Source organism: Trachymyrmex septentrionalis, unplaced genomic scaffold (assembly GCF_001594115.1).
Source record: "Trachymyrmex septentrionalis isolate Tsep2-gDNA-1 unplaced genomic scaffold, Tsep1.0 scaffold97, whole genome shotgun sequence".
NCBI lineage: Eukaryota > Metazoa > Arthropoda > Insecta > Hymenoptera > Formicidae > Trachymyrmex > Trachymyrmex septentrionalis.
The window spans coordinates 2,839,233-2,853,158 of record NW_017306160.1 but is presented as its reverse complement, the minus strand read 5'-3'; the positions used below and the strand labels follow the sequence as shown (position 1 = coordinate 2,853,158).

At 29.8% G+C, this 13,926-nt stretch overlaps 1 protein-coding gene across 1 annotated transcript in view; it reads left to right on the top strand.

Annotated features, from left to right (window-relative positions):
* The first annotated feature begins 898 nt into the window (after window positions 1-898).
* The window catches only part of LOC108756235 (nose resistant to fluoxetine protein 6-like), a 28,439-nt gene continuing 15,411 nt past the window's right edge, over window positions 899-13,926 (top strand). The window contains exons 1-10 of the mRNA XM_018499870.1: window positions 899-1,327; window positions 8,240-8,484; window positions 10,113-10,306; window positions 10,465-10,565; window positions 10,909-11,130; window positions 11,227-11,440; window positions 11,629-11,794; window positions 12,001-12,080; window positions 12,162-12,257; window positions 12,326-12,455. Of these exons, the coding sequence (XP_018355372.1) occupies window positions 1,111-1,327; window positions 8,240-8,484; window positions 10,113-10,306; window positions 10,465-10,565; window positions 10,909-11,130; window positions 11,227-11,440; window positions 11,629-11,794; window positions 12,001-12,080; window positions 12,162-12,257; window positions 12,326-12,455 (1,665 nt within the window). The 5' untranslated portion in view covers window positions 899-1,110. The remainder of the gene's footprint in view (window positions 1,328-8,239; window positions 8,485-10,112; window positions 10,307-10,464; window positions 10,566-10,908; window positions 11,131-11,226; window positions 11,441-11,628; window positions 11,795-12,000; window positions 12,081-12,161; window positions 12,258-12,325; window positions 12,456-13,926) is intronic.

Genomic DNA, 13,926 nt, shown 5'->3' with positions numbered 1-13,926 from the left:
TCTTTAGTAAAATTTTAATAAAATTTTAACGAAATTTTTTCCACCACTATTACAGTATTACACTACTTGCGAAATTACTATTGCACTATTTTCAGTAATAATGACAATATTAGTGACACTAATAGTTTTTTTCCGTAAGGGATCTTACAATGTCATAAGATAATCACTATATTGATAGTTCAATCGTACGGACATAATGTTGAACTCGACTCACCCGACACATCAAGATTCACCCGAACTATGAATGTTCTGTATATGTGATCATTTGCGATAATTTATTTCATTCTGCGATTTTTTTCGTTATGTTAATGTCTGAAGAGGGCTCGATCCGGTAGCCGAAACTTGTAACTTGTAATTATTTTCGTAATTTCGATTCTAATTTTTGCGTTATGTAATTTTATCTCTGTTAATTATAATATATTTTTTTTTTGTTAATTTCAAAGAAATGTGTTGACTCTTACTTACCCATTACTTATTATTATTTGTTTTGTATAGAAAGAGTCCTTCGATTTGTTATTTATAATCACTATCATAATCACAGAATTATAGTACAAAAATTTATAAAATATCTGATTAGTTTTTCATTAAAAAAATGTTTTTTTATTAGATTGCTAGATTTGTTCAAGATGTCGATGTCAAATGTTGCTGTATATGTAACGTGATGGGGTTCCGTCACGACGTGAAGAAAAAGTTGTCGGTCGAGGACATTTCGTTTTCCACTACAAATCCATTAACTTGTCTCTATATAAACCAGTCTTGTCCCAGTCGTCGAATCTCACACTGACTAATATTAATCTGCATTATACAAATCAAATGGGAAATTCTATTCTCTAATAAAACTCTAAAACATTACACTAACGTTTGCAAGGACAAAGTTAAACAACACATTTTTAATATATTATTCATCGGGATAAACGTGTCTTCTTTATCTCGGCAAAGAAAATAATTCTAGATCTGTGCATTAATGAAATTCTTTACGTAAGCAAAACATTCTTTACACTTCACTCTATTGTATTTCTGAAATTGATCACTTCATGGTCGGGAACGATATAGATCACAGTTTGCATTAACGGGGAAGTAAAAGTGATTGTAATTTTTGAATTCAAAAACATGCATTATATCGCATTTATTTCGTATATCTGCTATTTCGCCACGTTATTCTGCGTTTCTGCACAATTTCACAGTTCTACCGAGAACAATATTATTCATTTATTACCCGCCTATGCTGTCGCTTCGAGAGCTAGTCTTCTCGGTTCGGCAACATGTGCAACGGAATTACGAGATTTCCTAGACGCTGTCAATCAACGGATACTGTGGGGTTTAAAAAGTAAGTAAAATTTATTCTATATTTTTATTATTAATTTATTTTATATTATCTTATTTTTAAGATTTGGGAGAATTTGGGGGGATTATTTGTTTCAGATTGATTGTGTGAATCCGATAATTTCATCGGCTCTCAATTTATTTCTGAAATATTAATTCAATTTAATTGAATGTATATTAGATAGTAGTTCAACATCTTAACACTCGGACCGGGAAGTCGCTTTGTATTTAAAGTTTTAAAATTTATTCTTAATCATGATTAATTTTTGATATTTATTGGATCGATATAGTAAATGCAAAGTCAAAAATCAAAGTCAAGAAAGTTAATCACATGAATAATCTCGCATTTACTTCATGTTGAGTTGTTTCATTATACTATTAGAGAATTAACTAAACTCCGAAACTAAATCAATCTTGTTGCTTAATCTTTGTTTTATCTTTGTTTATAAAAAAAATAAATCAGAGAATTGTCAGTATCATATACCCAAATAGCACATGGATGTCCATTGTACATCCACTAGACTTTTGATTCTGAACATTGGGATGTCCATAAGAAATCCAAATTATGTCCGTCAGACGTCTTATGGATGTCGATAGGATGTACATTTGCAATAACTTTTACCATAAAATATCCAAAACATATCTAATTTTGGACCTATTATAGATGTTATATACTGATTTTGGACATCTTTTGCTTTTGAAGAGCTTGGTCCTTATGGAAAAAAAACTATTAGTGTCACTAATAGTATCATTACTAGTGAAAATAGTGTAATAGTAGTTCACAAGTAGTGTAACAGTGTAATAGTGGTGGAAAAAATTTCGTTGAAATTTTACTGAAATTTAACTGAAGTTTTACTGTAAAAATAAGTATTTTTGATTAGCATCACATTTCAGAGGATACGCGACAAAATTATAATAAAAAAAGTTTCCTTCATGAATATACGAGAACTAATTTTATGATGCTGCAATGCGATCATTCATTCGAATATGTATCTCCACTTAGTATACTTGATCTTTCTACAATCGTACAGGAACTGCTCTTTCAAGAATCACCTATCCTAAATGAATATTTGTAACATAGCCGATCAAAGATGTTGTGAAAAAGATGGAACACGTATAGAAAAAAAAATATTTAATGTTAAATATAATTGTAATGTACAAATGAAGCATGACATATAACAGAAATAATTTTGATTATTTTGAAAAAAAACATGCAAAATTTCTCCGTTGTCAAAAATAATTGGATGAAGATTCTGTAAATAATTCAGTATTTGAAGATATGAAACTTTCTGGGAATTTCAATTTTGATCTAACTTTTTCTGAACAATGTTTCAATTTGTACAAAATTTAAGAAAATCTTAAATTTTTCATAAAAATTGTGAGGAATAATATAAAAAATTCTAAGTATTGCCATGGCTTAACAATATTATTCAGCAATAATGAACAACAGTACCTACCGAAGAATATACATTATTGAATGCTGCAAGAAATATTCAAAAATATTGTATACATTGTACAGTACTATTAGTTTAAATTTTACACATTTTCACACATTATTGGTTGGAACTATTCAATGATTAGTAGTATAAACTATTAAAGAGAGTAGTATAAACTATTAAATATCTGCACTAATGTTATTCCAGTAATTCTTACTATTATATTCTAAAAGTTCACACTGATCAGTTTAAACAAAGTTACTTTAAAAAAAAACGCCAAGTGCATCTCCCATAAACTCATACAAAATTGTTACATAAACTAAAAAAAAAACCGTTACATAAATAATATAATTTAAATGGTAATATTGTTAATTTTTTATTATAAATTACCCCTCAGTATGTATGTATTAAAAAAAAATGAAATAAAATCTTTAAATTGCGCCAATTGCAAAAAGAATATATATTTTCTTGCAACATATAATATAAAATTTTTTGTAACGAGAAAAAGTGATACATACCTTTATCTTTCTATTCAAGAATCTTTTATATTTACAATGGAATACGAGTTTGTACAAAAAGTTCGTTCACTCGGTTTACCAAAAATCCAAATTAAATTATTCTGTAATGGGAATGTGGTCATCCTTGAAAGTACTTTCCTTTTGACAGAATACACTTGATCCAACGCTTCTCCCATTTCTGAAAGCAGTGCTGCATGTCTTTCTTAATTTCTTTAGGAGCTTCGTCGTTTCTCGTTTTATGATATCAACAGCCACAAATGTTCATCCCGCATGATATTTTTTACTTTAGGGAACAAGTAAAAGTCACAGGGTGCTAGATCAAGTGAATAGGGAGGGTGGTCTATGGTAATGATATTTTTTTTGGCCAAAAACTCGCGCGTAACGAAGGTGTGCGAAGGTGCATTGTCCTGATGCAGAATCCATGCATTCTCCATCCACAATTCGGATTGTCGCACACGTTCACGTAGACATTTTAAGACTTCAACATAGAATTTTGCATTAACAGATTCATCTTCTAGAATATATTCATGATGAAGAACTCCACGAATATCGAAAAAACTATGAGCATGATCTTGATTTTTGAACGACTCTTGCGCGCTTTTTTGGTGTGAAACAAACCACGGTGCTTCCACTCTTTACTCTGCCTTTTTGTTTCAGAATCATACTTGTAAATCCAGGATTCGTTTTTGCCAAGGTTTATGAGAAATTTGATGTTGGTTCTTTGCTCAGCTAAAATATTTCGTTTCCGCCAATACGATCAAAAGTTTAAATTACGTTAATAAAAACAGACACAAAAAACAGAAATCTTGACCATGACCTAATTTCTATTAAGGACACTTCCTCCGAGACGTTGCACTACTGTACAAGCTTACAGCGTCATCACGTTGGCAGAATAAAATTCAGTGCACGAATTTTTTATATACATCTCGTATAACATTTAATCTCAAAAAATTAAAGACAAAGCATCACAAAATGAGAAAATTTTATTAAAATAACAACATTTTTTAAAAAACTTGGTACTGCTAAACTTCAAAATATAATATAAGTTTGATAATCACCTTATTATTTCAATAAACGAGTCAGCGAATTGCGAGCATCCGAAATTATCGGTTTTGTAATAAAGGTTGGACCGATCGAGTTCTGAATACGAGCTCAATCGACAGCTTGAATTCCAACATAACAACCGCTTATTTTACCTCTACGTGTCCTACAAACAGAGATATCGTAATGTGAAATCCGAAATGTTAAAATTATGTAAGATACGTCATCGCTTTGAAAAGTCATCTTCTTTTCATATTTTCGATGGTAGATGGCACTCGTAGATTGCTTTTATTAAAAAAATTTATTAAAGTTAAATTAGATATCATTGATACTTCATCAATTATAAAAAGAATAACATCTTTGAGATCTGCTCGTAAAAATTTTAAAACGTGATCAGCTAATGGCTTATACTTAGGAATATTACCATGTTCAACTGATAATTGAAGCAATTTATGTACTGTCAAATCATCAATGTTAAACACTGTTACCAGTAGATGCCGCTATAGCAGTGTTCTTGCTGAGATTTTGTTTCATGTAACATTTAATAGTTTTAATCAAGAAAATTTTTCCGGTACTTTCTTCTCCACTAACGTACAATTGTAATAATTTTTTTATCTGATATAACGGTACTAGTAACTTTATCAAATACTCTTTTTTGATCTACATTTAATTTTATCATCATTTCAGATGTATCAATTTCTTGATTACATTTATTACCAAGATCTTTAAAATCTTGCATTGCTTTACCAGCTTGAATATTTTGAACACCTATCGGATTATCAGGATCATCTTGTGACTCATGCTATTTCTAATGCTTTTTGCAATTCCTCCATTCTTTCATGATACTGCAATGCTTAAACAAGATATAATTCTATCTTGTGAAACGATTCTGCATATATATTACATCCATTTTTAAGCTGTTCTATTTTTCGCCATGGTTTAAACATAAGAAGTAATAAAAAAAAAATACTTTTCCGGTTATTAACATTATATTTATATAATAATTAATAAGATATCCACGCTGTCGTCGTTTAAAATAATAACCATTGTTCATCTTATAATACGTCATATTTTTACTTCGTGATTTAATTGTCGTAATATCATACCATTTTACAAATTCGTATAAAGACGTCGATTCAAATTCTTTCGGTCTGTATGGATAATAATTATCTATTATAGACAGACAAAATATATCTGTAGAATCTACGTCAAGAGCTTCAATTTCTTTACAACTTTTAACTTTTCTGTATCGTATTTGATTAACATCTAACCATTTAATACTCGTATTTCGATCAATCCCATATAAAGGAATACCTAGCAATGCATTAACAGCTTCAAGAGCTCCACATTCCCTATAAGTCATGAATCGTAAACCAATATTCCAAAGATAGCTTGCCTTTTCTGTTTTTCTAATTTTTACTCTCAAGATTAGAATCGGATAATTCACTTTTTCCTTCTTTATTAATATATTTAGTAACATATTCAGTAAGAATCGTAGATTTTTCAGCACACACACACACACACACACACACACACACACACACACACACACACACACACACACACACACACACACACACACACAAGAAACTATATATCCATATTTCTTTCCCATGCAGTAAGAAGAATAGGACTATAATCGTTTATACTGACTTCAATATCTGTTCGGAAAAGGTCATAAAGTCTATTTCTATATTTTAATTGTTTCCTTCCTACTATCAAACTTCTACAACATCTCTAACAATCAACAGGACGTGGAAAACCAAAACGACATACACGATCAATTTTTCGTCCTCTTTTCTTAGAACGAAGACAATAATCGTTATGTTGTTGATACGTATTAACTCGCTTATATAATAATGGAGAAATATTTTTATTCGGTATTTTGCAACTTATATATTGTAAAATAAACTTAGAAATTTCTTCAACAGAAGATTCACCAATAATTGGCGCATTTTTAATCCAAATTAAAATGAAAATGCTATATACCTCTACCTTAATATTCTCGTCGTCAAAAGTAATGTAACTTCTCCAATTGGATGATCTTCAGAACAAATAAAATCAAGCATTGCTCGACTTATAGACACTTATAGTGTTTTCTCTTGGCATACATACACTCGGGGTGCAGTCTCACACCGCACCAGTTACACGTACCAATTACAATGAGAACACTAGTACAAGATGATTATACCATCATCATTATACCATCCATTTATTTCACGAATGTATTGACCTAAATTATTCCATTTACTCGGACTTAATATTAAAAACCATGTCGCAGGTCCGTAATGTTGTACGATTTAAGTCATTTTTTGGTCTACACCAGTATTGTTTCGTATTTCTTAAAATATCGTACTCAAATTAGATTCTAATAAATCTTCATACATTGCTTGCAAATATTCTGAAGGCGTATAACAAATTAGTTACATTCAATTTATGGTAAATATCACAAGCTATTTGACGATTATTCGCATTATTTAAAATAAAATAAGTACTGTTGATTTTTAGTCTGAATTAGGGATGTTTATATGTCAAACGAACTTTAATAAATTCATGATGATGAAATTTAATCCGTCTAGATTCATGTTGTGCATTAATACCAAAAGGGTATAAATCTGGAAAACACAATAAATTTAAAAATTTATCAGGATTGTCCAAGGATAATTCTTGAATTTTTAACATTTGAAATAAGGCGGTAATACTTTTACGTGATTTTTTTTTTATATAAAGGATAAATAGTATACTGCTCGTAATAACTATTCTTATCATCAATTATCTGAATTAACATTGCTTCACCTTTATTACTTAATATAGTAGTTTCTACATTATTTTTTGTTTCTTGTGTTTCAATTTTCGAATTCAGTAATGTAGCATTGTGATTCGAAACAGATTCACTTTCGTCTTTTATTTTAAAAAATTCTATATTTTCCTCCGAACATAATTTATCGTGAGTATCTCAGTATAATATGTTTGTAAAGAGAATTGTTACATGTTAAAGCATCAAATATTTTTTTTTACATCTACCAATTTTTCCCAAATAGTTTTAAATTTTGTCAGAATATCTCGATTAAAATATATATTTCACTTTTTTTATTTATTAGATCAGTATTCGAACATATTTTATTCAACGTTTTTTGTAAAAGTAATGGCAAATGGAATGTTCTACCTTTTACCTTCTGTACCATCTGTCTTTGAGGCAACTTTTTGTTCGTTACGGTATATCTGTAGTTTGGAGAACGTTATAGCTAAGAGTACACATTCTGTTATGTATACAATTAATCAATTAGATATATTTCTATATGTACATCGAGTTTTAAATATTTTTTAACACTATCATTAATATTAAGAAGCAATCTGAGTGAAAGTTAGTAATAAGTCACGAAACAGAGTGATTAAAAATTATCCTTCGTAATATTACTTTTGTCACAAAAATATTTCATACTTGTTATTACAACATTTAACTATTATTTTTTATTATATCTCTCCAAATGTTTGTAAAATGCATAATAATAAAAATGCACAAAATGATGTTGAAATTATATAATTATATTTTGTAATAATTATTGAATCAAATCGAGACGACGAATTAAAATTAGTAAAATTAAAAAACACCTAAATAATGCAAGATATCTAACAACGTTTTCAATTCAAGCGAGTTTACAACGATTTGGGTTGGGCAATATTCTCCTTGGTTGACGTTACATATTAGGAGAGCATACAATGTCATTAATCCAACCAAAAAGTTGGTGCACACCCGCTCAGATCGAATACACTAAAAGACTTGTTTTTTGTAATTAATAGTAATCCTGCTTTTAGCAATTAATAAAAGTCTCACTGATTAAGTAGCAATGAATAAGAAACACTATATACTAAAATGTTGTTACATAAATATAATAACAATTGTGTATTTTTGTCTTTAAGCATTGGATTCCAGTGGCGAACTCAAATCAGGTTTCCTTTATGGAAATAATTTTTGGCTGGGCAGTCGTAGTCAATGCCTCGATATAATGAACAGGAGTCCCTTCGAGATCGCAAAACGGCACATATTAAATAACACGCGATACCGCGATCCGCAGAATGAGTTTCCACCTTTCCAACTGAATTACTTTGTTGCCTACATTAGACACAACAGTACTCTTCAGTATCACATCAATATGTTTACTGAAGTAAGTTCTTTCTTCTTGAAATTATCTAGAGTATATCATCTTTTTAATCAATAGTTTTTTATTTTAGATTTTAAATTTTTATTTTAAGTCCAATTTTTTAACAATATATGTTGGGCAATTCTAAATCGAACATTTCATGCATCTTTTTATATTACAATCTAAATAAATCTTATTTACATGGGAAAAATTATATTAAATTTTACTAATTATTTATTTAAATAGCATTAACTTAATATTTATTTATGATAAATAAATATTTAAATAAGTATACTAAGATTTAAACTTTTAAAGGTACCTCAAAAATACAAAATATAAAAATATACTAAACATTGCATTGTTAACTGACTTACAATCTTAAAAATGAAAATAAACAATAAATTCAAAACTAATGAGAGTCATGGCCGATGAAGATGTCTGAGATTAAATTCAAATCCAAAGATTAATTTCCATTATGTGTTCCATCATTCATTATTACACGTTTCGGATCTCTTTGGAGCTATCTTTAATAATGACACATCTCTGTGATTATGGATCCTTATATCGATATTTACTAAAATTAGTACATTTTTTCTTAGTGCACTTTCAAATCAATGCAAAAAAATTAGAGAAATTTTATCGCTAACATTTATTGCAAACGGGTTTAAATATATTAAATTTAGTCTTTAGGTCATGTGACATGTGTAATGTCATAAAAAGAGAAAGTTACACTAAAATAGACTTACAGCTCATATGGCATTTACGTGATCTCTCTAATGGATGAGTATCCAAATTTTTCAATGTGAAATTATGAAAAACATGTAAAAATACTAATAAGCAAATATAAAGTACCGGAACTTCTGACAGCACAGAAAAATTTGTGTTTATATATACATGAATATAACATTAAAACATTGAAATTATAGTAGTTACGTTGCATAATGTTTCTGAGAAGTCTCTGCAAGGTTGCGGCAATGTAAAAATGTTTGCTTCCGTCAGCAAGAAACGTTTCTGAAATATTACGGAAACGTTTGAAAATCTATCGGTGATATTGATGCAACGTCCTCTTTAATTTTATCGGCAACATAGTACAAATGTAAGAAAAATGAATATGTGCGAGCAGGGCTAGACAAATACAATATTAAAATATTTAAAATACAAAAAATACTGTCAATCTTAATTAGTATTTGAATTACAAAGTAAAAATATTTTCAACTTTTTAATTTGAAATACAAATTAGCCTTCAGCTATATTATTTCATTGCGTATTATTAGCTCATCTCGAAAGCTTTTCAAAACGCTATAACAGAATATTTTTCATTGAGTATTTTTTGAGTTCTATGACTTAAAAGTTACCGTACCATCGGCATTAGTACATATTATCTAAGATATCTGACATAAAATTTTTAATGTTGTTCATAACCTTGATAACATTTGTCAAGATGTTGAAAGTTTTTCAGCAGCTTTTGAAAGTTGTTACTTTTATTTTCATTTTTAGTATAAATAAATCTTTTTAAATTTTATAACTTTGAAATATTTTTTTATAAAACTTATATATATTTCGAGATATTTAAGAGTTCCGGTACTTTTATTTATGTACATTTTATTATTTTTTATATACATTGTATATAAAAAATTTTATATATATTTTAGGATCTGATTACGCTCGGCCTCTGTTTGCCCGCATCTTGTTCCACGAATAATATAAGTTTCATTCTAGAAGGTATATTTCGAGACAGAATTCTTTTAGTCAATGATCTGTATTCCGTGGATCTCAACCTGATCCAGGTAAAAGACTTAAAGGATGATCACCAATGGCTGTTAAATGGTGCGATACCTTTCATATGGTATGTCGAAAACACACACGACATTAAGTCGACATTAAGACAAAAAAAAATTAACTTTACAAACAAAATAATAATATACGTTAAATTTTTATGTCTCTTCCGAGAGTTCGAGAAAGCGATAGGAGAGATATTTGCATATATCAATTTTATCATTTCAGTATTGCTCTAGTGCTTACCTTTGCCATGATGATAAGCGGTACGATATACGATATATTCATTTATCAAACATATTTAAAGGCAAACACTAAAACTGTCGTTAGTAAGTATATGTCTAACTAATTGTAAGATTTTTTGAGCTTTTTCGGTAATGGATTATTCATAATACTGCTTTTATTATATTCCTCGTACTTTAAAAAAAAAATCACGCTTATCTTTTACACACTAAAACAGTTTTATTAAATTGGAATCATTATTTTCATAAAATTCCAAAATGCAAAGAAGATATTTATTCTCTCGTGCAATTTTATTTTAATTATTTATTTCTACAGTACAATATCTTTTTTTTTCAATTACTTGCTTGTTAATAGTTTCCTTGTATTTACCAGCAAACATTGTTCGCAATTGTTAATGAATACACATTCTAAATTGTGATTTCAATGTAGAAAATGCGGTCGAGGAGATGCAAATGACAGATTTGTCGTCATCATGTAAGAAAAATAGATTCGCGGATATACTAATGTGTTTCTCCATTTACACAAATACGAAGATGCTATTTAACACAAAACTGGACACCGAAGCAATAGCTGTCGTTCACGGCATAAGATTTCTGTCCATGGTTTGGCTAATTATATTGCATAGCATACTTTTCACGATAGAATATTTTGGTAAGTGTACTGACACAAAAATTGCAGAACTAAGATTACTTACGTCTCCTGATGTGTCATTTTTCATACATAACGAATTTTGGTATACTTATGTAGACAATAAAATATGGACGTTGAGATTGGCCGAAGGTGTCTTCATTCAAGTATTCAGCAACTCAACCGTATCGGTTGACACTTATTTCTTTTTAAGCGGACTTTTATTGACTTACACGTATCTAAAGAATAAAATAGACAAGGAACGAACTAATCCGATTAATTACAAAGAGAAGATAAACAAATTCTTTGTCAGCATAATGAAGAGATATATCCGGTACGTTTATAACGTTATCTTAAATTTATGCGAACACAAAAATAAAGACGACGCTGTAAGCATGACAGCATCAATTATACATGTGAATAAAATAACAGAAAATACGAGTTACAAATGCAATTTAACAATGAACCAAATAATAATAATTATTTTCTTTATAGTTTTTAAATCTAGATATTTCTTTTAAGGTTGACACCGGCTTATGTAATGATGATAGGAATAGCGCAATTGATCTCATCTTGGTACGATAAGACTTCGCAATTTTACATTGAGGAGAGACAGCACGAAATTTGCGCAAAATACTGGTGGAGAAATGTCTTGTACATACATAATCTGTTTGGTGTTAATACGATGGTACAAACGCCAATTTAGACTATGTTCCAAAATTTTCTGCCAGTACTGAAAATTTATAGTGCACGTAATGTAAACTATCGATTTTCAGTACTGCCAGAAAATTTTGGAATACAGCTTTAGTTATAATATAATTTTGGCATCACACTCAGAAGTATATGAGAATATTCTTATTCTGAGTTATATTCAAAAGAGAAATTTTCTTGTAGTGCTTGACCTGGAGTTGGTATCTATCCAACGATATGCAATTCTATATAATCGGTCTGGCGCTTTTAATTCTGTCAACTGTGTAAGTTAAACGATCGTTGACTGTAGAATGTTACATATTTTTAACGCATGTATCTGAATAAATAAAAACTATAAATTTCAGATATTTTTACGCGGTTGTTGTCATACTGGGTACAATTTTGATAGTCTCGGTTATATCAAGCGGTTATACCTCATACATTTATGAATATGTTCCGACGTAAGTTATAAAGTATCTTATTAATTATGAAACTAGTTAAGTAAATAAACACTTTTATATTATTACAGTATAGACGAACAGCACAGACTTGTAGATGTCTTATATATCCCACCATGGATTCGAATTGGTCCATACATTATTGGAATGGTTACAGGTTACATTATAAGAAGATTTAATAAAAAAATAGCTTTGAAAAAGGTAAAATATACAATATTTATTTTTACATAAGAGAATTGGATGTAATCAATTGTTGGAGTTATGGAGTATGTAAGTTACCGATTAATAAAATTTAGATGATAATTATAATAGAAGTTATTTCTAATAATGTAGAACGCGAATTTGAAGTATACAAAATGATAAATGGACTAATATCCAATTAATTTTTACAAAAATTTTAAGAGTAGCTAAGTTCAAATTATATCTGCAATTATATATACTTACATATATATTGGATTGTTCGGAAAGTAATTTCGTTTTTTCCCATCAGAGGAATTGTATTTTTTCGCAGCCAACTTCACACTTAATCCGCATAATCATTATATATTTTGACAGCTGATATAGCAAGGCTTGCTTGTGAAAAAAGTTTGATTGATTCTACGCAGTAGTTTTTGGTTGGTGCCCTATCAAATATGGAAAGTGAAAAGCAGCATTTTCGGCATATTTTACATTTTTACTATCGAAAAGGCAAAAATAGCCTCTCTCAAGCAAGAAAAAAATTATCCGATGTGTATGGAGAAGATGTATTGACAGAACGCCAGTGCCAAAACTGGTTTGCAAAATTTCGATCCGGCAATTTTGATGTTGAAGATGCACGACGTTCTGGAAGGCCAGTTGGAGTTGATGAAGACACAATAAAGGCATTAATTGATGCAAACCGGCTAATAACAACTCGTGAGATCGTTGAAAGATTAAATTTATCGAATTCGACTATTCATGATCATTTGAAACGCCTAGGTTTAATCTCAAAGTTCAACACATTGACGTCTGTGATTTGCTTCTCAAACGTCAAGAAAATGATCCATTTTTGAAGCGCATCATCACTGGGGACGAGAAAGGGGTTGTCTACAACAATGTTAAACGCAAGAGATCATGGAGTAAAAAAGATGAACCGGCTCAAAGCACTTCGAAAGCCGATATTCATCAAAAAAAGGTGATGTTATCTGTTTGGTGGGATTTCAAAGGAATCGTTTTTTTTTTGAGCTTCTACCGGAAAACACAACGATCAATTCTGAAGTGTACTGTCATCAGCTGGACAAATTGAATGATTCACTTAAACAGAAAAGGCCAGAATTGATCAATAGAAAAGGTGTAGTGTTCCACCAAGATAATGCGAGGCCTCATACAAGTTTGGTAACTCGCCAAAAGCTTTTACAACTTGGATGGAATATACTGCCACATCCACCATATTCTCCAGATCTGGCACCTTCTGATTATTATTTGTTCCAATCTCCACCAAATTTTTTAGACGGTAAAACCTTTACTTCAAATGAGGAAGTCAGAAATCACCTGGATCAGTTTTTTGCCAGCAAAGAACAAAAATTTTATGAGCGTGAAATCATGCTACTGCCAGAAAGATGGCAAAAGGTATTGGACCAGAATGGACAATATATAATTCAATAAAATATTTATTCACTATAAGAAAATCGTCTTTCATTTTCATAAAAAAAAA